At 40.4% G+C, this 26,268-nt stretch overlaps 2 protein-coding genes across 4 annotated transcripts; one reads left to right on the top strand and one right to left on the bottom strand.

Annotated features, from left to right (window-relative positions):
* Window positions 1-153: 153 nt before the first annotated feature.
* On the top strand, window positions 154-18,653 carry tbc1d19 (TBC1 domain family, member 19). 2 transcript variants are annotated; one of them, XM_088347489.1, is made up of 21 exons: window positions 154-361; window positions 462-534; window positions 611-656; window positions 4,513-4,591; window positions 4,658-4,732; window positions 6,611-6,674; window positions 8,424-8,470; window positions 8,541-8,645; window positions 10,764-10,884; window positions 11,912-11,950; window positions 12,908-13,020; window positions 15,078-15,152; window positions 15,222-15,284; window positions 15,347-15,431; window positions 15,701-15,745; window positions 16,251-16,283; window positions 16,355-16,464; window positions 16,538-16,629; window positions 17,503-17,618; window positions 17,686-17,756; window positions 18,409-18,653. In XM_088347489.1, exons 1-21 carry the CDS (start codon window positions 266-268, stop codon window positions 18,475-18,477), a joined length of 1,617 nt encoding a protein of 538 aa, XP_088203615.1. In that variant the 5' UTR covers window positions 154-265; the 3' UTR covers window positions 18,478-18,653. The 2 variants fall into 2 exon arrangements, with proteins under 2 accessions (XP_088203615.1, XP_088203616.1); XM_088347490.1 differs by having other exon boundaries at window positions 156-361; window positions 10,764-10,836.
* LOC148356490 (palmitoyltransferase ZDHHC3) lies at window positions 18,307-25,906 on the bottom strand. 2 transcript variants are annotated; one of them, XM_088347491.1, is made up of 9 exons: window positions 25,754-25,906; window positions 24,522-24,610; window positions 23,186-23,259; window positions 23,010-23,122; window positions 22,187-22,248; window positions 20,870-20,984; window positions 20,724-20,802; window positions 19,189-19,333; window positions 18,307-19,115 (listed from the first exon to the last, which is right to left on the bottom strand). In XM_088347491.1, exons 1-9 carry the CDS (start codon window positions 25,876-25,878, stop codon window positions 19,024-19,026), a joined length of 894 nt encoding a protein of 297 aa, XP_088203617.1. In that variant the 5' UTR covers window positions 25,879-25,906; the 3' UTR covers window positions 18,307-19,023. The 2 variants fall into 2 exon arrangements, with proteins under 2 accessions (XP_088203617.1, XP_088203618.1); XM_088347492.1 differs by having other exon boundaries at window positions 20,730-20,802.
* Window positions 25,907-26,268: the final 362 nt, after the last annotated feature.

Raw genomic sequence — 26,268 nt, 5'->3', positions numbered from 1 at the left:
TTCAGGTGTCGGCTTTTTATTTTTTTATTTTTTTAATAAAGGATACATTAGATGTCATACATATCCAAGTTTATTTTTTGACAATTTTATTATAGTCATTTATTTGAATATACAGTACCAATAAAGACCCTTTAAAATGATGAAGGCTATCCACTTGTTTGACCTAACGGACTTACCGTACCAGGCTAGTACACTTTAAATCCATTCTCGTCGCCATTCAAACTTATATTTTCCTTTAAACGAGACGTCATTTCGCCAATGAAACATGAACAGAGAAAACGAGTTGTTGCTGACCGCTTCGTCTCTCGTCCGACGCCTGAAGGGAAGTCATTTACACGCTGAAATGGAGCGAGAAGCTCGAGTGAGTATGTTAGCATTAGCATCTGGCTCTCCACTCCTTCCTGCCCCTATGAACCAAAGTAAAAGACCACTTCAAAACACTAAAAAGAATACCATTGCAGGAGTGTTTACATCAACCGGAGATCAAACTTGACTCTCTGAAGGAAGACGTGCGAAGATATCTCAGAACATCAGGTGCTTCATTTTTTTAATTAATCATCTAAATTCAATTGTACTACATGTAATAGTCGCCTTGATGTTTGGTTGACAGGCTGGGAAAAGAAGCTCCAGAATGCAGTGCATCGAGAGTTGCACCTGTGAGTACAAACCTACGCCACTTACTAATAAACCCTTTATTTACCATGGACAGGGTTGGGTAGGGTTACTTTAACTTGATTACTTTCAATTACTTTTGGATTACTCCAATTCCAAATATGCTAATATAAGACAAAAGAAACTAAATATGAATAAAATGACTAAATTTTGTGCAGGCTTGGGGAGTAACGGAATACATGGAACGGCAAAAATGATGTTGGCAAGCTGTTTGGATTTATTTTCATTTTGTTTGTCACATTTGATGTTAGTTTTGCCGGAGATCAAAGAGATCAAAGCCAGGAGAGAAAGCTTACCACGTGTTGTGAGTCATAATTTTATTCATATTTAGTTTCTTTTGTCTTTTATTAGCATATTTGGTATTGGAGTAATTGAAAGTAATCCAGTTAAAGTAACCCTACCCAACCCTGAGCATGGAAGTAGAGATTTAGACAAATTGTAAATACTATTACCAGGATTTTTTTTAACGTTCAATGAATGCCCTTTACTTTTATGAACACAATAACAACAAAAGAAGCCTGTAAACTGCAGCCTATTTAAATTGAAAATCGAAGTTAGATGTCTATATCCATCTAGTCAAGTCAAGTCATGTTTATTTGAATAGCCCTTAATCACAAAGAGTCTCAAAGGGCTTCACAGACCACATATTATTGCAAACCACACACTATTATTACACTATCCCTTTATCTACATGAGGGCAAGGAAAAACTCAAAAATGTCAACATAAGGTAAATGAAGAAACCTTGAGAAGGGACCACACATGAGGTAATCCCCCTCCCAGGATGACCAGGCTGCAATAGATGTTGCAAGGACAAATGATAGACAGATTGTCAACATAACATATAGGTTATTCATATGCTATATAATAGAAGTGTATTTAAGCTTAGATTTAAACAGTTCCACTGAGGTTGCAGATCGAATCTCAGGGGGAAGAGCATTCCATAGCACCGGGGCCTGAATGGAGAACGCTCTCGAACCTTGGTTCTCTTCTTGGCTCTTGGGATCACTAGTAGAGGTTCCGGACCGGAACATGGGGGGAAATTAAATCTGAAAGATATGAGGGAGCAAGTCCATGCATGATTTTGTATACTACCAACAGAACCTTAAAATCACATCTTAAGCTAACGGGGATCCAATGCAGGTTAGCTAAAATCGGGGTTATATGATCCCACTTTCTTGTCTTGGTTAAAAGCCTCGCTGCAGCATTTTGTACTAGTTGAAGGCTCTTGATTTTGGACTTCGGGAGACCAGGGAGTAGTGCATTACAGTAATCGAGACTGGAGGTAACAAACGCGTGAATTATAATCTCCGCATCCAATTGAGACGGCATTGGGCGATTTTTAGCAATGTTGCGAAGATGGAAAAAAGCTGTTCTTGTGAATGTTATTGCAGATGATACCCGCACATGTATTTATACCACAGTCGTAACCATACTTTCGAATTTAATTGGTTCTGAAACTAGCATCGTAACCTGAAATTCATAATTAGAAACACATTTTAAATGCAAATGAGATCATCTGTTTCAAGCCCCGCTAAAGTGCAGTATATTTTTTTAATAAATCGGGTAAAGAATATAAGGACATGAAACAAATAAATGTTAAAATTAGATTACCGCTCAATAAACACAAAACTAGATGCACATGTAGTAAAAAAAACAAAGAATAAAGGAAACAATAAAAATATTCATTTGCTCTTTTACCTGGCATTTTCTTGAAAGACTGATCCAATGATGTCTGCTTTTGCTGGCTTTTGACAGTCTGTTGTAAATGTGCAAGGCAGACATCATAATGAGCGATAGCCCGACTTGTCCTAATGAATCCTTTTCACAAATTCTGAGGCTTTATAGAATTTTACTAAAGTCTTTAATTTTAATTTGGGCTGCGTCTTCCTCCTCCTCGTCTCTGAACTGTGACGGTGACATGTAGAGCATGCTGGGATAACACATGCGCACTGGTTTGCCAGGCAGGTTTTAAGCAATAGCCAGTTTGTTTACGTTTGAGAAACTCTGGGAGCGGCTAATAGCAGTGCATACTGTACTCTACTGTATTTTTGACTTCGTATCCTGAAACGCCTCTGTAACTAAGGGCAATACTTTTTAACCTGAAACTTTTTTATGTAGAGATATTCAGAAGTACAGGTACCACTGTACTGTTAAGCCCACTGTGGTACTAACAGAAACACCTCTTAAAATTGGCTAATATAGTTATTTCACCCTTATTCATTCCCTTATAACCATGCACAGGATTGCAAGGGTGCCGTTTTGCATGGACGTAGGGGACTCGTTCCCTTCACAGAGCTTGTACAAATGCTTGAAATCTTTAAAAATGTGTGAACTGTAATGATGTGTTTTTTTAAGGATTGAAAAGTGCTTGATTTTTGGGTAAGGTACTTGTTAATGCTTGAAATTACTGATCTGCTTCTCAACAAGTCTGTTTAAAAGGACGCAGACTGGCTAGACTTTTCCATTGCATTTCATCTTTGTGATTAACGTCAGCTGGCATTAGTTTGTATTGCAGTGTCCTGAGAAGTGTCATTGCCCTTTAGGGGACCAGTGCATTCTACACGTAAACAGGGCACAATGATGATGTTTATTAGTGCAATTATGGAAATGTATTATGGGCCATGCAAAAAACAAAGGTAGTGTTTCCTAGTGGTAACTTGTAATTGGAAGAACTTCCTGCAACTGAAAATGTAAGCTCAACGGATGGTTGTCGAATACTCTCAATGTTAAAGAATTCTTTTTTACTGCATATACTTAAATGTGAATTTCCCTGCGGGGATGAATAAAGTATCTATCTATCCTATCTATCTACAGGTATCTACCTAAGTGAAGAACTCTCTCTAGTAAACGGGAACAGTAATGAATCATTTGATCTTCTCTGGAAGAAGGAAAAGCTCAAAATCATCGATACAGAGGTGCCATGTAGTGAACACAATTGAAATGAAAAAGGAACATTATCAACTAGTTTCAGCAACACAGGCCACCTAGTTTAAGTATTTGAGGGGGGGGGGGGGGGGGGGGGGGTAGCATATTGTAAAAAATGTGGTAATTGATGTTAAAATTCAATGCCACCCCAAAGAAGCATAATCAACATTAAAATTATAAGTACAACCCAGTGAAGACGTAATGAAAGTAAATAGAGAAGGTTCACTGCTAGGTGCAAATCCTTCATCAGTCCCCAAAATAGACAGGCCAGACTTGACTTTGCCCAAAAAATCACTTCAACATACCAGCCTAATTCTGGAAAAGCTTTCTATAGACTGGTGAGACCACGATAAACCTGTACCAGAATGATGAGAAAAAAGGCAACAGCACATGCAAAGAACACCAATTTGTCTGTGAGACATGGTGGGTGGAGGCAGTGTGATTGCATGGACGTGCATGTCATTTTTACTCAACACCTTCATGGGAAAAGATTTGTCTCAAAAACAAATCACGTTTGGGATTTACTCAAACTCTAAAATCATCATACTGTAATAAATATGAATGCAAGATTAAAAATCACATATGTAAAAATCAGATATATTTATGTTGTGCAAAATACATGATTCACACAGGATTTCATCTCGTAATGGTACTGAAGAAATTGGAAACTTGGCTTTAAAAGTGCTTGAATTTGGCCACGAAAAAGGTGCCACCAACACGATTATATGATCAATAGAAAAGAATTAGATTCGTCCCAAATTAATATTGAGAAATCCTTATTTTGTCCCTGACAATATTTGTGTGATCTCTTAAAAATGTGCTATGTCTCCACCAATGCCAAGACCAAACCTACGCTACCATGTCTGATCAGGATGGTGGGTCAATAACTGCCATTTTCATTTTCTTATTTCCAGCGGGCGAATGCCACCAAGCTTTCCATCAGTACCCCCAGAGCACCTCAAAGAACCACTTGCCTACATGCGTAATGCCCAGGTCAAGCTTTTACCGCACTCTTTTGTCCCTTTATTGTGTTTTAAGTTGTGTGTTTTTGCGCCACAGGCCAGCTGGGAGCGACGCATCTTGAAAAGCCTTAACAGCATGAGCACCGAGCTTGGAGTGCCTATGGCCCGAATGGTAAAACTAAAACTAAATAACCAATCAGATTGTTATGTTTCCAGAGAATTGTCAAGTCATGTTTATTTGTATAGCCGTTAATCACAAAAAGTCTCAAAAGGCTGCACAGACCACATACTATAGTAAACTACAGACTATTATTACACCATCGCCTGATCTAAAACCTGCATGAGGGAAAGGAAAAACTCAAAAACCTCATCATGAGGAAAATGAAGAAACCTTGAAAAGGGACCGCACATGAGGTAATTGAAGTCCGGTACAATATTAGCTAGTCTGACTGATTACGACTTCTTGGTGGAAAGAGTTCGATTATTCGGAGAGGAAAGTAATTGATCATTTAGAAGATTTAGAAAAAAAAAAGTATTTGTTTTTCATCTTCTTTTTCTTTTCTGTTCTCTTATTTCTGCTTTCTGCTTTTTTCTCTTTTCCTTCTTTTTTCTCTGCTACTTCTTTCTCTTATTGCTTTTTTAGTCATCGGATTATCCTGTTTCTTTCATTTTCTATGTTTTCCCTTTTTCCTTTATTTTTTCCTTTTCATTGACAGAGGCTGAGGGGAAAAAAGAAAAACAGTGCATTTTGGTCACTTTAAGTCTCCTTAGTTTGTATTTTTCCTTGTGCTTTTTAGTACTCGTTTTTTATGTTTCACTACACAATACAGCGACATCTATTGGCAGTGTCTGAAATAACGCCTACCCGGACGCCAAGGGCGTGCATCTTTTACGTCGGGCGTACAAAAACGTCTCTGCCCGGGTGGCCGACAACTTTTTCAAGGAAAAAAAAACACTAAAGATTTTTTTTTTTTTTTTTTCAAATAAAACATTTGCTTTATTCTGATTTAGAAATCCTCGTTCGGTTTGGAAATTTCGGAATTTCGGTTCATTTGGCAATTTGCACACTCGGCAGCCAATCAGATACCTGCATCAAATAACTTGCATCCAGATTTTCCCGAGCATTATAAGGTCGTGCATTTGCATATAATTTTCCAAAGTAGACGCACAGAGAACACAAGAAAAATGGAGAAGTGGTTAGGAAACAAGCCAAAATCTCAGCCCCAGAAGAAATATTCAAATGAAGCTAACAAAATTTATGACGCTCCAAAACGTAAACGTACATTAAAAGCATCGCGGAAAGAGAAGTTCACGTGGCTTGTAGCAGACAACGCAACGCAACCATTGCATGAATGAAGATGAGTAAATACAGGTACATACTGATGGCAGATGGAAAACAGCGATGTCATATACATGTAACGAATGTTATAAGTACATTTATAATAAACTTCATTTTGAAGTGTTGTTCTGTTATACATTCTTATTATCAGTCCTTAATACTTTGCAATTTTTTATTTTTTTTTGCGATCAGTCGTCTTATTGTGTTTCAAGTTGTGAAAAATGGGGCTGGCAAAAATTTCGCTACGAATATTTAATATAATCTTAACAAAATATTCTTGGACATTTTTAAGATCGTTTATTTTCAATTCCACCCGTTGGCATTAAAATTGGAACATTGGCGTATATTGGCACTTTGCAGGAATGGGAAATGCAGTTTTTGGTCGAATCACTTCATTTTTAATTTTAAGCTCTAATAATATAATGCGGTGGTCCAAGACTTCGACACGTGATGTAAAGCATCTAAAATGACATTTTAGGGAAACAAAATGAGTGAAATTAAGTTATAATAATTATTTGAGATAATGTACATGCCTTTTTAGTGCTTCTCCTACATACAGAACTTTTAAATGATAATAAATAATATCTCTGTTTGAATTGCCAAACGCTTATTATTTCTAAATAATATGAAATGTGGGCCCATAGAATCCTGTGGCCAATGAATCTTTCTTAAAACTAGATGTGCTTGTTTGTGTCACGATTTGTCCCTTAGAGACCTGAGATTGAGCAGCAGGAGCTGGGCAACAAATGGAATGAGATGGGCACAGATGAACCAGGTGTTGATAAACGATCCCTCTTCCTATTTTGTGTTTATTGATGCCACACATTTTGTCATGCATGCAACTTAAATTGTAGCTCTGACGTGAATTTGAACCTCTGAGATCTATCTACCTCAGCATATCCTTGTCAACCACATTTTGCTATAAACATGGAAGATGTAGAAGTTGTCCAGGCCCCAATTGACTCCCTCAATCCCCCTCTCCTCCAGACGAGAATCTCCTGTGGTTGACAGCGTACTTGAATTTACCGTGGTGACGGACGGAAGGTCCACAACCGTCACAGTCTTCCTGTTCTGCTAGCTCCCGAGTTTCTTCCTCCATTCGATATCATAAATATCCATCCATCCATTATCTGCACCGCTTATCCTCAGTAGGGTCATGGGGGTGCTGGAGCCCATCCCAGCCATCATCGGGCAGTGGGCAGGGGACACCCTGAACTAGTTGCCAGCCAATCGCAGGGCACACAGGGACAGACAATTCGCTCACTCAGTCACACCTAGGGACAATTTGGACCGACCAATCCACCTGAAAATGCATGTTTTTGGAATGTGGGAGGAAACCGAAGTGCCCGGAGGAATCTCACGCGAGCACGGGGAGAACATGCAAACTCCGCACAGGAAAGTTGGTAGCTGGATTTGAACCCATGACTTCAGAACTGTGCCGCACACGCGCTAACCACTGCGCCGCCGTGCTGCCCGATATCATAAATAATAACTGACAAAATATGCCTTTCTTTTAATGCGGTTTTCTGCCCCCAAGTTTCTGCCCCGAGTTTGTGACTGACAAGCACACTTTTAGCACCTCTATCTACTGGGCCTTATGCTGAATCCTGCCTGCCAGGCAGAAGAAAGGGCTAAGTCCATGTGCACGCCCTACCAGAAGGCGCAAATAGTAAGCGCTGCGCAATTTTGACTTTTTCAACTACAGAAAGGACAATTTCGTGTATAATTTGTGTGGTAAAGTGGTCTGCTACTGTTGCAACACCAAAAATTTACATCTAAGTAAGCTGGAACTTAAAATGTAAAGGTAATACTGGTCCCGACCAAAATGATTTAATGATCATGACATATCCAAGCAAAAAGTATTGGTATTGGAACAATATCAATCAATATTACCTTTATTTACTTGGATCGGATTGATACCGAAATACCTAGTATCGCACAGCTATTTTTTTTGGTCACGACTCTCGATTTACATCACGATTTTCGATATTTGCGATTCTACGGTTATTCCGATTCGATATAGTTGATGATTGCGATTTCATTTTCTTTCCTCTAGAGCAAGCAGCTTAAGTCATACACGTCTGGGACAATAAACCATCAATCATGTCCAAACCAAGCACATCAGTCGAATTTATGAGGGCTGGCCTTAGTTCTTGTTGCTCGCTTTCTTCCTCCATTTTCCTGCATTGTTAAGTGATTTCACAAAAATGGATTCTGGGGAGAAAAGTCGATATTCAAAATTGCCCAAAATAAAATCAATATATTTACATAGTTTCGGACAAAATCGTCATGAAACAGTCAATACCCCTAGTAACGCACACCCTGCCAATGGGAGTGCCACTGCCCCCAAATGTAGCGATTGTGCAATTGCATTTTATTCATGGACAGTCAGAACGAAAAATTCCCGATGGCAAACGCCCCCCTATTGGCACAGCCCCGCGCCCCACTGTTTGAGAACCACAGTTTTAAAACCATGAGGAGCACTTTTTCACAATTTTCTAAACATTTTCACTCACGCTTGCAGACTTGAGTCGCTTCAGGCCCGTCTACGCCCCCAAAGACTTCCTGGAGGTGAGCGCAGGGCACTGCGAGGCCGTTGCCCTTTCATCGTGTTGCACTTCATCACTCGCGTTGCGCACAGGTGCTGGTCGCCCTGCGGAGCCCAAACCACGACAGCGGGGAGGGAGCCAGGAGCCACTGGGGCCTGATCCAGGTCCCCCTTGAAGTCAAGGACTTGGCACAGCTGGTAGGAACTCTTACTGATCTCGAAGCACCCTGGCACACATTATCCAGTAACGAGTTGCATACATTGGCACATTGGTGAGTCGCGTGGGCGGCCAACCAACTACAAAATAAGGGGTTGTTAAAATGGCACAGGGTTCATACGGGCGCTTGAGATCCTTGAAAATGCTTTGATTTTTAGTTGTGTTTTCAAGGTCAGGAAATGTTTGACATTTTTACCATTGCCATATTTCAAGCAGCCTGACTCCATAGAACACGCAATAAGTGAAAAAAACTACATGCGTGAAAATGACGCCAACACGCCGTGTCTGGTGGTTTTTCATTTGGGTGTTGTCATTTAAGACATCACCGCCCCCTTCTGGTCGCACCCAAGAGGTCAGCTCTAGAAAATAAGCTATTTTGGCTCTGTTTACTGAGAAGAGCAAGCTCTTTTGGCTCCCAAACGGCTACTCAGATAAATTGATTATATATTATCAATGATAATTAAACATGCACCAAGTTATTTAGTAATTAGTAATTTCACATGTTTTGCGGGAGATCCTTGATAAACACATGAAACACAGTATAAATTAAAATATTCACAGAGCTACAAAAATTGTAAAATACAAAAAATATTTTAGCTTTTTACACACTGAACAAATTTTAAGTTAAACAACACAAAAACCCCTGAAAATCCGCAACAATAAAATTAAAAGTATTAACTCTTCAGTGCTATAAATATATGATAAAATGCACATACACAAAAAAACACTTACAATTCTATTTTAACCAATTAAGACACTCAAGAAATATAAATTCAAATAGGTAAAACAAAATGCAAAATATCAGTTTCAAAGATTGAAAGAATGAATGCACACTCCTTGGGAGCAATCAATATCATTAAAATCACTCCAAATTTGGCTCATTTTTCGACTTTTTATAAATACAGAACTTTCTTTCTTTGTCTTCCGCATTAAACTCCATTATTACCCAACACCTGTAGAGCCTTTTCCTTGTTTGTAAACAAGTGATATGTATTGAAGCTGCGCGCGCATTGTTCAAGCAGAATGGCAGAATTCATGTCACTCTATAGCAGCCCATTGACACAAAAAGATCATAGATCGTAAATAGGAACAGCACAAAGTATGTGCTGGCAGCAAGAGAGCCACATTATTTCAGTCATTAAAGCCAACAAAAAAACGTTCTTTTGATTGGAGCTGGATTTGTGCCCGCTTTGAGACTGGGAGGTCGCTGGTTCGCGCCTCGGCCGAGACATACCTATTTGGTATAATGGCGGCGCCCTCTGTTGGCTGCGGCTGCATCGACTCGCTACAACGGGTCAGGTGTATCGACATTTCGTTCTGTGTACATTGTTACAAAGAATGACAATACAAAGGAAATTATTATTATTATTATTATTATTTATTTCTTTGAAAGTACTGGAAAAATTGAAAAAGTGAAAGTGCTTGAATTTGGCCAAGAAAAAGATGTGCGATCCCTGAATGCTTACAGTACCACGATTGGTTTTAATTTTTTGTTTTTGTTGAATAAAAAAGTTGAACTGATACGTTTATTCTGTTTTGATAATGGACACATGCAAAGAAGATTTATGGGGTGCTGATTCTTTATTTTGACTATTTTGTCCACATGTTTTAGCTATTCCATCACTGTCGCTATAGGCCCATCATGTTGCTGTTTTGGGGTTTTCACACCTTGAAGATTGAATCAAAAGAGGGGGCTCAGAGAAGAACTTTAGGACAAGATGAATTCTTTAATCTGAAGTCTCTTCCTTGCGAGTTGAAAACCATTATCTTCTCTCCTTACTTTGAGTGTCTACTAAATTTTATGCTTAGAGGGACAGGGTGTATTATTTAGTGCCTTTATTTAAGTGGTACAAAAGTTCATCCAGTGGAAAAAAAAATATTTGAGTACTGGGCAAAATGACATGCCATGTGTCATATCAGTGTTAATTTCTATTTAAAAAAAAAAAATCATGGGTCAAGAAATATGTATTTCCTTTTCCCTTTGGATCATCGCCACTAGTATGAGGCAACACAGTGCCACTTAGTGGTCAAATATTACACATCGGGGGTTTTGCATTTCCTGTCATTTTTTGAAAATTTTAATGTTTTTATTTCTTCAGAGAGGAGCCTACACAGAGTTGGACCTCACCACCGGGCAGTTGGGGATCGACGACAACGCGCACATCCATCCAGGCACTGACCCTATCTCTTGTGGCTACCAGCCCACATTTCTTCTTTTCGGTTTGTTTATGTGCCTGCTGGAGATAGACTCTTAGGATGTTTTATACGTCTAAAAAAAGGAATGCAGGGGGGGGGGATCCTCACTGTCACTGAACACTTAAAGGGACACTGTGTAATATTTGACCACTAGATGTCACTGTATTGCGTAGTGAATAGAAAGCAAAAGGAAAAATACAAACTGCGGCGATTTAACGTGACAAAAACGCATCATTTTTCTTATTTTTTGGCCAAGCCTTTTACAAAGTTTTTAGAGGTATCCTAAGTCGCAAGTTAGCGGAAAAACATGTCAGCTCCCTCAAGGTGAGCCTCATGTTATGTAAAGTAAATGCAAATATTTTGACTTACAAGTATTTTTAAGCATTCAAATTTAAGATATTTTATGTAATCTTGCTCATTATTTAAATTAATATATCGATATATTTTTTTCCCATTCACTCACTGAACGCAAAGGTGCGCAGCTAAAGCTATGCTAACTATGTACTAGTGATGGCCTAACACTAAACTAATATGTTAGTGCTGGGGTTTTCTTGTAAGACGTTCGTTTTGGTTAGTGTTCATAATAAGCCTTTCTGTGATCCAAACACTAATTTGTCTAAGTATGGGGAACATTTGTGTATAGTTCACGTTAATTTATTTTAATAAAGTTTGATGTTTGCAAAGTCAAATCAGAAGGCTTCTCCTCCTACTGGTCTGTTTTATGTAGGGATCGAAGCCCAACGCCCCCAAAAACTCACTGTATTTGCCCAAGACACACCCCTTGGTGTACAACAACAGGTTATTTTTCTATTATACCACTAGGAGGCGCTAGATAATACACAATGTCCCTTTAAATACAAAATAACAAAGTCCCATAAAGACAGCAAAATGGGAGTACAGTGCAAGTGAAAAGTTTTTCTTTATCTATCTTTTTCTGTTTAGTTGAATCTTTAAGTAGCTCTTTGCTAGCATCTTGTTGGATCTGTTCTTTATTTCCTTGTTTTTCTTTCTACACTCTTAAAACCAACCAATTATTTTTACTACTTTGCAGACTTATTTGAAACGGACTACATTGACATTGGAAAGAAAGGTAAAATAACTTTTTGGTCTGCGGATGTTCTCACATGCTCTCTTCTTACTGTTACGGTCCACTATTCTTTTCATTGCACTATTATAACTTAGGCCAATCGCTAAGCACTATTTTGTAAATATTTTCGCCTATTAATTCTGATAGTCCTATTTTCTCTACAAAGTGTTTAAAACAGAGGTCGGGAACCTTTTTGACCTTAAGAGCCATAAAAGTAATCTATAAAATAATATTAATGCCAGAGCTTGTGTCCCATATCAATATAAATACTCCACTTAAAATTTGTCTCCCTCCTTCAGTTACTTAAAAGGGTCGAGGCTCATTTTGACCGTAATTTTTGTCCTAAATATTGGTTTCAAAACAAGGTGTGAGCATAGTTATATTGTAAAATGTGTCAAAATACTGCAAACAAGGATACTTACGATTTTCCTTTGCTGGGCGAGGGGGAGGATTGTGTGCGCTGTGTTTATTGCTGCGCCCATTCCTACCCCTCACCCAATCGAATTGCCCGTGGTAGTTTGCTGGAGTTACAGTTCGTTCTGTTGGTTGTCTCAACAGTGAACACAGATGGTTTAATGAGCTTCCATATAAATAATTATTTTGCGACGTACTGTCTGTTGATGTGACACTTGGACTGTAACGTCTAGTTAAGACTGCACTATATACTGCACCAAACCACTTTTACTCTTGGTGTTGTGCCAGCTTCGCGCCTGCTAAATTCCAGGTCGTATGAAACAATACAGCAAACAATTGCGCAAGTTCTATTTCACCTTCGAGTCAGATGTACTCACATAAAGAGTCATATATAGCTTGCGAGCCATAGATTTCCGACCACCGCTTTTTGTTTTTGTTTTTTTACATGTTTACTCTGGGGTGCCATGTCTAATCTCATTGCATACAATGTTTCACAACGTTGATACCAATGACAATAAAGGCAATCGAATTCTTGCATCATTGCAGTGCTCGCAGAGCAGGACAGTGCAGCAGCTCAGCAGTACAGCCGCCGGGGATGCCCCACCGGGCTCCGAGCGGATCTCTGGGCCCTCGTTCTGAATTCCGTCAACCAGCCACAGGTTAGATAACCACAAGTTTGATACACACACACACACACACACACACACCATCTTTGTTTGTCTTAAAGCAGCTGTAGCGATTCCCAAACCAGTTTTATTTTGATTTTATAACCGCTCCTTCTTTGGACATATGGCCCTAACAAACACACAATTCGTGTGATCCTCCAGCTGCACCGATTGGATTTTTTCACGGCCAGACTCTCGCACCGCTGTCAATCAAAGCTTGGTTAGCCCAAACAGAACATCCAGCTGCTCGTGTGGCAGTGTTACATAAACCAGACCGGGAGGAAAGCCTGGAACGCGTCTCGATTTATATCTTGTCTATTTATTTAAATAGATGAGACGCTTGTATGGTATTTGCCTCTAAGATGGAGCTGGACTTCAAGTGTAGTCCTCTGTTTTGTTAAGGGCACTTCCGCAGAACGGTGTGACAGTTTTATTGCCTTGGCCGCAAATTAATATCAACGCTTGTTGAAAGTGACAGACGTTTTGTCTGACGTGCTGTCCGTCTTATACAAGGGACATAACTGTGACAAAGAGTAAGGAAAGTTCAAACGTTTGCTTTTCCTGCCCTAAACAAGGGGAAAACTGATTGTGCCTAAACAAGGTGCAAGCAAAGTTCTTTTGTAAAAATGGCACAAAATATTGCAAACAAGAAAGATATCAATTGTATTTACCTTAAGCGCTGACTGCACTGAGTGAAGGAAGAATTGGTTTGCTGGCGTTTTCACCTTTTTACAGTTCATAAAGTATCTCAACAGTGAACATACATGGTTTAATGACCTTCCATTTAAAGGGTTTCTATCGCGAGCACCTGCCAAACAGGGTATGTAGGTGTGACACCCTGACTGTAAACTATAGTTGAGAATGCGCCCGATATATACTGAACCAAGCACAGTCAGTGTTGTTCCAGCTTAGCATGTTCCAAAAATGGTATCCAATCCCCCGACTTAGAAAAGCCACAGAAAATGTGGATCTTCAAGCTATATGTACTCATAAAAAGAGCCATATATGGCTTGTGAGCCATAGGTTCCTGACCCCTGGGCTATAAAAATAAACATGGATTGACTTGACTTGAATGATTGTACAATAAACTACACAAAATGTAAAGAATAACAGAGCATCATTTTTTTTCATGGCACTTTTATTTGGTTACACCGCACTTCACCTTGCTCAGTCATGTTCTTTTGCAGGGCGAGTCAATTATGGTGCAAATTTAATCTAATCGAGAAATGTACCTACTCACAGAAGATTATGACACATTTCAAATCAATCTGGATTGAAAAACATTGTCTCCCTTATGAAGGTGGAAACAATGGAAATAACTTAACATTAGACTTTAATTCTAAAATAAAATATTTTTTCTCACCTCTATTCAAGCCATACCCTGATATGCACCAACACTTTTTAGGTCATATCCAAATCAGGCTTTCCTAGTTTGCAATAAATGTTGCATTAATAGTGTTGTTAAACCCTGTAGGAATTTCTTAAATTGATCTTTTAAATGCAGTTGAATTCAGGGTTGCTGGGCCATAAGTTGTATCCCTGGTGGTGTCATAGTTTTGGTTGATTTGTGTTTTGTATGTTGTTATATTTTCACCGGTTTGAAATTTTTCTTTTTATTTTATTTTTATTTTATTTTCTTTGTTATTGGATGTGTTTGTCGGTCACCCTCTCTTGAGGGATATGACCAAGGTAGATGGATAGATGTTATCATATTTAGTTCAATATTAAAATTTCAGGTGTTTCTTTTAATATACAAAATAAACCTTCACTCAAAGAAGGTGGGCTGCATTGACTGGTCCAAAGTCGGCTGCATTCCACCCTTTGAAAGAAAGAACTTGAGTCATGTTCATACTTAAACACGAAATGGGACCTCAATGTTTACAAGAATCATTCAACCAAATCTGTGGCTTTATCACTTGAATGTGTCACGATTCATAAGATGGTTGAATGTAAGCATCTGGAGTGCACTTATCTCGTAGACATTATACAAATAAAGAACAAAAACTCACATACTGTATATGCAATTTGTCTTTGTTGACATTTTTTTTCAGGACGTAATGCATTACGAGCAGCTGAAGGCGGGTGTTCTGCAGCACGACCTGCTGGTCGACAACCTTATCTACAAGGTAAGCAAACCTCCCGGTGGCCTCGCCGGCCGAGTGACGTTCGGTGTCCTCCTTGCTTCCGTCCTGCAGGATGTCAAGCTGACAGCCAGCAACGACGACTATTACTTTGTTTTTGAGGACTTCCTCTACCAGGTGCTCTGTTTTGTCTCCTTGCCGCGTCCTGAGTTGCTACTAACTCCAAGTCCACCCTTTAGGTATTGCTGTGCTTCTCCCGGGACACCGCCGTCTTGGAGCACTTTGAGTACAACAGTGCCACGCCACCCAAATCCTACATTAAAGGTGATCCCAAATTCTTAAACATGCAAAATGGGAGGAAACATGGTTTTTGCGTAACATATTTTGTTAATATATTTGAAATATTTTTCGAGATGATGCATTTTAAAGACCGTATGTCCTGTCTTTGTCATCCTGAAAACGGCCCAAAAGCCTGGCCTTGAGGACATACTTGATTAAAAAAAATATTTTCGGGAATACCTTTTGAAGTTGAATGCACACAAGCATCATTCTATCAACACTGATTTGCTGAAAATTGTGTCTGTTTCTGGCAGGGAAAGAAGGAAATGAGGACTATGCTGTTTTTTATCCTCCCAATGGTGAGCCCCTATTTTCATTTGAAGGCCCTTTTCATATTGGTCTTATGATTACATTAGGGTTGAACAGTTTGATTGTATTGGCTTCTGAATTTTAGTTGATACTGTTTTATTTTCAGAATGTTTTTGTCTGCTTCACTGCTGTATACATGTTAATACCAATTTAATTAACATCGATTGCTGCAGTAGTTGATTAAAATGACGGCTGCCATCCCAGTCCCCAAACAATCATCTAAATCGTGGCTTAATACGTGACTTTTCTGTACTCCACATTTCCCCGCAAATTTTTTTAAAATCTAAGAAAACTAATGTTCATTTTTATAGCTGTTTAAGATAGTAGCTGAAAATCCTGTGCGGCACAAAGTTGAGTTTCTTGCTTTACAATTTTCGCATGCAGCCTTAAATCAGGTGCACTCTGTCGTCTGGGATTTATAAAGCCCTACATTTTCTGTTTTTTGTTTAAGGCACATGTTTCTTTGACCTGACTATTTTTGCCTTTTTGCAATAGGCGTGATCCCGTTCCACGGCTTCTCTATGTATGGTAAGTCAAACGTCCACAGCTCACTCGAAGGAGACAAGAGCGCCAACGAGGACTTTGTGGTTCCTTCGCAGTGGCGCCGCTGTGCTTCCTGTACAACGAGCCGTCCAAGCTGTATAGTGTCTTCCGGGAGATGTACACTCGCTACTTCTTCCGCCTGCACTCGGTTTCTTCGGCGAACTCTGTACGAATTCAGGATGATCCGCCCGCCCTCGCTGGGACTGAGATTTTTATTCATTTTATGTGTTTTTTCCTAGGGCATCGTGTCTTTATGTCTACTTTTTGAACGGCTCCTCCAATCGCACCTGACCCAGCTCTTCTACCACCTCCGGCAGATAGAAGCACAGCCGTAAGTTCTTTATCTCCCGAGGTGGGAAGTTGAACTGTCTTCATTTTCGTTGACAACAATTTAGTCAACATTGTGTGCAATGAGATTAAACATGGCACTCACAGGGTTCCTGCGGATCTTGAAAAGTCTTAAAAGGCAATGAAATGAAATTATCTCCATTTATATAGCGCTTTTCAAGTCAAGACTTCCCAAAGCGCTTTACAGTGTGCTTCACATTTCCCAATAGCGGCCGTGCAGCCATGTAAGGCGCTAACCTGCTTGTTGGGGGCATTAGGGGTTCAGTGTCTTACCCAAGGACACTTCGACATGTAACACGGAGGAGCCGGGATTCGAACTGCGATCTCTTGATGGCAACCGTGACAATTACATTTTGTAAAAAGGTTGCTTTTAACTATTATGGCAATTATTTCTATGATGAATATGCTGATTTGTTCTGTTGTTTTGAAAACTTAAAAAAAATTCTTATGCCACACTTGTTTTGTTTTATTGAATAGGCATTTGTCCTTGTGTTTTTAAAATAGTATTTTACATCGTACTCTATGTAGAGCACTTTCAATTAAGACAAATTTCCCTATGAGCATCAAAATAACTAAAATAAACAATACCTAACATTTGATAATTTTCCAAAAGCTTGTTTAATACAGATACTCTTATGCATATTTTTATATTAATAACACAATCCAAGCACATAGTGATTAGAATATAGGTGGTGATGTATTTTTAATATTTATCACAATAATTAAAATTATTTTTAGTCTGTTTAATGTCTACAATAAATCGTGATTGGTTTTAACTATCATGTTAAATGTAAGTAAAACATTTAATTGAACTTGGCACAGATCGCACTGCCCACCTAATATTCCTTGTGTGCAGTTTACGCCTGGCTTTTAAGTGGATGGTTCGAGCTTTTTCGGGCTACCTTTGCACCGACCAGCTGCTTTTTCTCTGGGACCGGATCCTGGGTTACGACTCCCTGGAGCTTCTTGCAGGTAGGCTTCACAAATTTCACCCCGGGGCTGATTTCGTAAAAACCCTCTGACCTTTCACCCCTACCAGTTCTGGCGGCGGCCATTTTTGCCTTCCGGGCAGAGAACCTGATGGAAGTGACGTCTCTTGCCTCCGCTGAGGTACTCTTTACATATTCTTATTTCCGTTTTTTGTCTTCAGTGCAAAGGTTATTAAGTGAGTGCCAAAAGTAGGGACTCAAAGTGACGAACTCCACCTAGCCTTTTACAAGGTTTTTGGGGGTACACTTAGTAGCAAGATGGCGCACACTTAGGTGGACTCCATTTCTCAACTTGAGTGTTTTTATTATTTTCCTAGTTTTTTTACCACTAGGGGATCTAAAAACACTGTCCCTTTAAGTAATTGATTTTGATTTGTTTTTTTAAATAATTGCAGCAACCGTGATAATAGTAATGAATGCTAATTTTAGAGCTTGTTCGTCAAAAGAAATAAGCGTTAGCTGATGTAAAATCTTCATACGTTTGAGCTGCAGGCTTCAATTTATTTAATACAGAGCATTACGGTTAAAAGTGTTTAAAAGCAAAAGTGTGTGTGTAGGGTGAGTTTCGTCTCTTACTTTTCATTCCCCTCTACATTGAGCAGTTGAAAACCTGTTAATAGCACGCATGTATAGAGAAAACCTAAGAGGAATATTAAGCTTTAGAGAGACGGTTGAATCGAAACAAGAAAATGAGTTTTATTTGAAACATTAATTTTGAATTGCAATATAGAGATCTGCACTCAGGAGCTGTTTTATCTTGTGGTCCAATGCAGGCGGTCCTCGCTGACCTTTCAACCCTCAAGGTCATGCCACTCATCCAGATCTTCCTGTTTGCCAACTGAGCTAGCGAGCTAGCACGTAAGAAATGTCAAAAGCCACGTTTACATGCAAGTTCACGATATTGATTCGTCAGGAATTCGATCACAAAGCTTTATCTCTCGCGTCAGTTGAATGTGTTTTGTTCATTTTAAGTGCACTTTATTTAAGTAGGTAATAAATTATTCAAATCAAAACACGCTCAATTTCATACGCTTTATATTTCATAGGAGCAGGAATAAATACCATGACACTTCATAAAAGCACTCCATAAGTCGAGACTCAAGACGGCACAAATGAGGCTTCTTCTAGAAAATGGACTCAAATGATGTCCTTCATGTTTTCCAAAGGTATAAAAAGTTTACCTTCTGTAATTTCTCCAACCGATTCAAGTTAGCAGGAGTGAAGAATTAAACAACAAACCCTTTTTAACAGTTTTCACACAATGGTGCTGTTCAACCAAAAAAAGCGACATAAATAAATAGAACACCAAAAATGAAATATCTGTGGGCGTATCTTCAGTGCGAGAGGGGGTCCGTACACAAGGTTACAAAATGTCCAGGGTCCCGCAGTCAGACATTATAGTCGGGCAGGGCCGAGTAGGCAATGCCCCCGGCCACCGGGCCGCCGGAATAGAGCGGGAGGAGCCAGCAGAACACTGAACCTGATCAGAGGAGCGACATCGTTACCATGGCCTTAAAAGTTTCTCCCGTGAGACGTTATCAATGTGATCTCACCTCGTCCGAAAACCTCCCGCAAAAGGGCCAGTTTAGGTTTGCGCGTGGCATGGTGAGGTGGTGCCGAAGAGGGGCCTCGTTCTTTCCTCATCAGCCGGTTCTTAATCTGCTCGATGGGTGTTTCGTCGATGATGATGGACGCGAGCTAGCGAAAGGAAGAATCGAGATCCAACAGCAATGTCGTACATCTACTTATGAATGTCTCTACATAAAAAAGTTTGAGGTTACGAAGTACTTGAATGGGAAAATATTGCTTTAAGTTACGAGGTCAAAAGTATAATACAGTACGCGCTGCTATTAGTCGGTCCCAGAGTTTTCTAAACGTAAACAATCGCTGCAAAACCGCTTAGCAACCCAGTGCGCATACGTGCTCCCAGCATGCTTTTCGTGTCACCGTCACAGACACTGCCCATATTGAAATGAGAGAAATTTTAGCAAAATGCCATGAAGTCTTAGAATTTCGGGAAGAGAGAACCTGGAAAGAGTCTTGAAGAGTCGGGGTATTGCTACATCTGCCTCCTGCATTGCCGACGTCATTGGATCACTATTTCAGTGTTTGTTGAGCAGTAATCTATTTCTAACATGTATTTGTTTAATGTTCTGATGCTATTTTATGATTTATTAAAAGATTATCATAGTGTATTTTTTGCGGGGCTTGAATCAGATTAGCGCATTTACATAAAAAATATCAGGTCCTGAAGCTACTCCCAGAACAAATTAAATTTGTAAGGATGGAAAAATGCTTGAATTTTGAGTGAAGTGCTTGTAAATGCTCTAAATAGTTGCCATGTAGCACTATGACATGTGTATTAGTGCAAGGATTCCATTTCAATTATGGACATTTTTCATGGAGCAGGCAAAGAATTAAGGTAGCATTCCATCCATTATCTGCACCACCTATCCTCAGGGTTGCGGGAGCCAATCCCAGCTATCTTCAGGCAGTGGTTCAGGGGACACCCGGAACTGGTTGCCAGCCAGTCGCAGGGCACACAGGGACTGACAATTCACTCGCTCATTCAAACCTAGGAACAATTTGGACCGGCCAATTCACCTGACATGCATTTTTTTGGAATGTGGGAGGAAACCGGCGTGCCCGACCACTGCACCGTAAAGTAGCATTACATCGTGGTATATTTTCATGGGAAGAACTACCTATAACTAAAAATGTAAGCTACATTTTACAGTAATTTTTACCCAAAACCTATGTGGAAAGAAGTACTTACACACCTATTCACATCCAAAAATATATTACCGAATTAAGAACTAAAATCATATGTCTTAATCAATGCACATGCAAGACTAAAAATCGGATAAGTTTATATAAATATAATAATTGTATAAATACGCAATTTAGACTAGATTTTCTTTTATTAGTACTCGAAAAATTGGAAAGTAGGCTTTGAAATTCCTAAAAAGTGCTTGAACTTGGCCATGGATAAGGTGCACTCTCTGTTTCATACGAAAACTAATTATTCAAATCATTTTTTGAGCCCTAAATTCCGATCACCGATGAGGATTAGGGGAAACACACCCACCGGTACCTGATCGTAAAAGATGACCAGCACGAAGACGCCGAAGAGCACCGACTCCACCAGCAGGATGATGTAATGCGCGCTGGAGGAAGCACACGACCAAATATCAGAAGACGCTCGGCACGGCTCCGAATTCCATCTCAACTCACACTATCAAGTGCTTGCTGGGCGAGTTGTCCGCCTCGCTATCACCTTCCCGCTCGCCGCGGATGCGCCTAAGCCAGGCCGACACCACGAGCAGCATGGCGTAAACGCTCGCCACGCCTGCCGAACGGACACGTGCCAAACAAGACGGGTTACACCAGTTCCAGTTAGAGAGAGGTAAGATCTTAAGCCCGAGTCCCAACCCGACCCGAATTCCGGCCCGGAAATGTAAATCATTACGTTCGGGCCAGGGGTCTCTCTTGTTGACTTTAACCCCTTATTGTTTCTGTTGTGCCAAGTTAAAAGAAAACCTTGACAAAGTAAATGGAATGCTGTTCTTGAACTGCTTGGAAAGGTGAGACTCTGAAGTTTATCCCAAACTGAAATAGTCACTGCAATTGCTACTAACATTGAGTGATCGGAGTTAGAATACAATAGGTTTTTATTCTCGTCTGAATTTGTTTTTGCAATTAAATACCTGAAGATGAGTCTAGCATGGGCATCTTGGCTAGTGGAGTAATGGAGCCAAACAGACTGATATAACGAAGATCGTTAAGCGATGCAGGAATGCTTTAAGGTAGATTTTTTTTTTAATCTGTCTGGGTCATTGTGTGTTTTGGAATCAATATTCTACACGATTGGATTCACTGAACTCCGGTGAATGTAACCACACCATATTTGCAGGAAATTGTGAAGACACGACTTTGTATAGCAATGCTCCGGCGGGCCCTCAGAACGTTAAGGGGTTAAACCGCAGCAGCAGGATGTTCTTAAGAATCTAGTGCAGCACTTCAAAAGAGCATGAGGCAGAGAGACAAAGAGGAACAACGCCGGGTGGATAATAATAAAACAAAGGGCAGCGAGAGAGAAACCTGGCATGACTTGAACGTAATGGACATTTCATGTCCCGGCTCAGGGTCAATATCTTACCTCTAGGTTTATGGCCCTATTTTCAATCGATCAAAATAACAAACGGCCTTAAATTTTTCCTGCCAACTCTAAAAATCTGTTAAGAATGTTTAATTGACTGTTAATGTAACCACTGCAGACACAGAAATATAAAAGATGCCTGTTAAACTCAGATTTCATTCCAAAAGACAGGCTTGAATTTGATATCATAAATCACGTCTCCCCCTCCCAAGTCCTCACAAATAAATTATGGAATTTTTAGGCTTTCTTCTGCCTCTGTCCTGCAAATCAAGTTAATAAATCGGACTGGGTCGGGCTTTAAAACCCTCAGGCTTGAGTCAGGCTGGATTTTTAGGCCGGATCTTACTTTCAACTCCAGTTTGCCAACCCCAGTGGTGTGCATGAGAACTCACCTGTGTAGAAGAGGAACTGGATGAAATACTTCTGGTTCAGTTCTCCTACGCAGTTATTGATCCTTTGGTAAAAATAAAAAAACACAATAAAAATATGCAGAGTACAGGTACTGGTTTGGACACATGGAGGAGCGAATGTTGGAGAGGATCTACAGAGCAGACGTAAATGGAAGGAGACAAAGAGGAAGCCCGCGTTCGATGTGGATGGATGGTGTTATGAGTGCACTGCAGGAAAGAGGTCTAAATCTAGTGGAAGTTAGAGCTCTTGTTGGTGATAGGAATGAGTGGAGAGGTGTTGCAAAAGTATAGTTGGATGTTTAGACGTGTTCTAAGGGATGGGCAGGGCACCCGTATGATGCAGCAGGGGTAAACCAGTGAAAGCTGTCGGGCTCTGCTGTTGAACAGAAGAGTGTGTTGTGTCACCCTGACCCGAGTGTCATGGCCGCTTTCTTGTGTCCCGTTTCATCTGGAGAACGAAAGCATGACCGACTTGGGTGCCGAGGTGCTTAACTTGTTTGGGTGTTTGGGCATTTGGATTGTCCATGGTGTGTTTTTTGCTACTTTTTCCCTTTAGAAAAAAAAAATTCTTTATTTTTGTATGAGTTTGTTTCGCTGTCGCTCGCCCCTCTCGAGGGATATGACTAGGGTAGATAGATAAATATGTTCACATTTTTTAAACTTTTGAAAATTGGATTTAAGATTTTATAAATGCCAATGAAGTCCTTATTTTTGCAACAATGAATTCAATGCCTTTGAGACTTCTCAAGGATCAGCGGGAACCCTGTTTCAGTAATGTGCCCAACATTATCACCGGCGTTCTCACCAAGGGCAGTGATGGTCCATGCGGCGTATGCATCTTTGGCACACGCGGCAGTGATGCGCCCTCGGAGGTCTGTAGGTTTCGCAGCGGCTGCACACGGTCCAGCCCTCGCAAGCCTGCACGAAAAGCAAAATAAGAAGGGAAGGAACGCTGGCGAAACGTCGCCGCTTACCAGTTACCCGATCGCTCATGCGCGAAGATTGCGAGCGGAGGTCGGAAAAGTCGAGCGCCGTCTCCGGGAGCGGCACCACGCCTGCAGACAAAAGACCAGGCTCGTTTGGGGGGAGTGACGGGTGAAACGGACCAAGTTTGGGTGGGCGTGGAAAACAAAGCCTCGTTTGAAGTCTGTATCAGTGACTGGTGAAAACTAAGCTTCATTTGGGGTTAAGGAGCTGATCGCGTGCGTTGGCGTCTTCTCGGCTTATGGATCCCTTAACCGCCAGGGTCGTAGCGGCACCACCTTCTGTTGTGTGTCTTGGGCAAGTAAAGCCTGGCAGTGCTCATCCCTCTCCAGGTCGTTCTTTCGGGGATACGGGTTTGCTCCCCCACATGAAACAGGTATTACTGGTTTCCTTGGTTACCAGTTTAGGAAGCCTCCTGATCTAACTCCGAAACAACGCCTTCATCATCTGGTCACTGTTGCCTTTCGGTGTACAGCGTCATTCCACTCTTGGCAACCTTGACAAAGGCGGACAATATTTGTGTGACAATAGTTCCGGTTGATTGGTTGTAACCACTAAGTTTGTAGGAGCACCATTTCAGTCTAGGGTAGTCACAAAGAGGGTGGAGAGGAAAAATAGACAGTAAATGTAAAAAATGTTGGAAAATATTAGTTAGAGCCCTAACTCTTGCTCCAGTCTATGACTGCGGAGTGGGCATCCCGCTTCAGTGGCTTCCCCTCTGGTCGCCTATCCAATTGGAAGGACCAGGGGTGGGTAGTGCCTGACACAGAAGGCATGAGAGGAAGGGAAATATTCTTGGTTAATAATCGCTTAATCTGCCTAAAAATGTCAAATTCCCAAATATCAGTGCAGATAATCAGCCCACTGATAAGTGGTCAACCTCTACTATGCACTTATATAAATTTCATGGTGCCCTGTTAAGGGTGTAGCATGCACCTGTCTTCTTGGCCACGAACCATATGGGGATACCATACTTCTTAGGACAATGTCATACAAACTAATACCAGCTGCCGCTGACTTGACAAGGAATGAAAGAATGCAACGGCAAAGGAAAGCCACCAGAGAGCAGTGTCATTTCCAAGCGGACTCTTTGAGAAACATGGCAACAATTTCAAGCATTTACAAGCATGTCACTCTAAAATCAAGCATTTTCAAGGAGATCACGCGCCCGTGCGAACCCTGTGTACATGCGTTTGTTTCAATAGAGCCTTTTAAAAAAAATATTAGTAACTTTTGGAAGGAACAGTTGGCCCCCTGTGCAATTGACTTTGACACCCCTGCTTTAGACCATCATTGGCAATATGGAGGGGAGAGGGGGTCGTGCGTGACTGACCTGGGTCTGAGAAGACTGCCTTTGAGTGGCACGCGAGCAGAAGTAACAGGATGACGTTGAAAGCTGACCCGTGCACGCTGCACCAAATGCTGTTGGGACAAAAAGACAACTTCAAATACAAATCATATCAAATTATGAAGGCTTTTCCAGCAAACATATACAAGGGGTGTTTTGTTTGCGAACGAAATGGTTTTATGAGCCGGCTCCCTTCGAAATGCTTTCTTGCTCTTTCTTCCTTTCTTCTTTCTCTCCATCTCTCTATCTATCCCAGTCACTTTGTTTTCAACTCCCCTTTCTTTCTTTGCTTCTGTCTAGCTCTCTGTCCCTCCATCTACATCTGTCTCCCTCTCTTTTCCTCCATCTTTTTGCTTGTATCACCCTCTCTATCCCTCTTTCTCTATCTATCCCCGGCTCCCCTTTCTTTCTTTCTACCCATATCTCTATCCCTCCCTCTCCCTCTTTCTATGTTTTTATCTCCCTCTCTATCTCTTTCTCAGTATGTCTCTCAGGCTTTCCGTTTCGATTTTCCTATCTTACTCTCTCTACCTCTCTGTCTCTATCTTCCCCTTGCTTTCTTTCTATATTTCCTTAAATAATTTCTCTTTTTATTTCTACTGCTCTCGCTGTCTTTTTTTCTTTGTCTTACTCTCCATCTAACTTTGTTTCACTTGGTCACTTTTTCTCTTTGTTTCCCTTTCTCTTGGTTTCTTTCTCTACCTTTCTGTTTTACTCTCACACTTTATTTTGCTCTCCTCACTAGTTCTCATTTTCCTCTGTTTATTTCTCTCTCTCTGTTTCTTTTTTGTTTTTCTCTCAGTCTCCTTTTTTGTTTCCTTCTGTCTCTCTTTACCTTTCTCCCTTCTCTCTCTCTCTCGAGAAGGCGCTCATGACTGGTTAATACGAGCGACGTAATCTCTGTTAGTTTGGTATAACAATGTGAAAATTTAAGTTATGTAGATGTTCACTATATATTTAAACAGTCCATCATAATACAGTAGTATAGTACATTTTTTTAAATAATTCCATTTTATGCATTGCTTTATTATTGGTAAAATATCATAAGAACAAAACAATCTGAAGAGCCGTTTTGAAACCCAAATAGTTGGCTCTTTGGAGTGGGCTGAGTAAAAAGGGCCGATTTGTTAAAATGAATTCCTATATAACCCATAACATATCCATTAAAGCGGATCTCGTGACGAAACAGTCGCTTCTCCAAAAGAAAGGCCACTCACCTGTCTGAGTAGGTCGGGATGAGGACGTACTGCACCACCACGTAGTCCGCGTAAAAAACGCTTAGATACGTCAAAAACAGACAAACGACGCCGCAAGGGTCTCGCCGGCAGCGCTGAGACGCCATCTTCCGGGAGGCTCCCCCCTGATGCTGCACTTCCGTGTGACGTCATCGTGGAAAGAATGTCCGAGTCGTTTATTTATTTTAAATAAATGATGTTAAGTAATTTCTGTAAGAAATTGTTTTCAACAATTGTTCATGTTCATCTGGTTAGTCTTTTCTCTTTTTTTCCTCTTTAAAGTATTTTCATGTTTTGGCATTATATCTGGAGGGACGATGGGTACAATGTTGACAACGTTGATATCAATGACAATAAAGACAATTCCAATTCAAAAGAAACCTTTATTGTCAATCGCTTCCCGGTTAATTCTGAGTTAAGTGTAAGACACTAACACTAGCTGCGTATGCTAATATGTTTTATGTCAAGTCATGTTTATTTATCCAGTGTGTCATCAA

The sequence above is a fragment of the Urocampus carinirostris genome, chromosome 11 (genome assembly GCF_059441175.1).
Source record: "Urocampus carinirostris isolate Australia breed hairy pipefish chromosome 11, RoL_Ucar_1.0, whole genome shotgun sequence".
NCBI classification, from domain to species: domain Eukaryota; kingdom Metazoa; phylum Chordata; class Actinopteri; order Syngnathiformes; family Syngnathidae; genus Urocampus; species Urocampus carinirostris.
This window is presented reverse-complemented; position numbering and strand designations above follow the sequence as displayed.

Coding starts and splice junctions, on each gene's coding strand:
- tbc1d19 (XM_088347489.1), top strand. CDS start 266: ATGAACAGAGAAAACGAGTTGTTGCTGACCGCTTCGTCTCTCGTCCGA. Junction 535..610: donor AAGATATCTCAGAACATCAG/GTGCTTCATTTT, acceptor TTTGGTTGACAG/GCTGGGAAAAGAAGCTCCAG. Junction 15,285..15,346: donor TTGAGGACTTCCTCTACCAG/GTGCTCTGTTTT, acceptor TCCACCCTTTAG/GTATTGCTGTGCTTCTCCCG.
- LOC148356490 (XM_088347491.1), bottom strand. CDS start 25,878: ATGGCGTCTCAGCGCTGCCGGCGAGACCCTTGCGGCGTCGTTTGTCTG. Junction 19,334..20,723: donor TCTTTTACGATCAGGTACCG/GTGGGTGTGTTT, acceptor TCCTTTCGCTAG/CTCGCGTCCATCATCATCGA. Junction 19,116..19,188: donor GCGGGAGGTTTTCGGACGAG/GTGAGATCACAT, acceptor TCCTCTGATCAG/GTTCAGTGTTCTGCTGGCTC.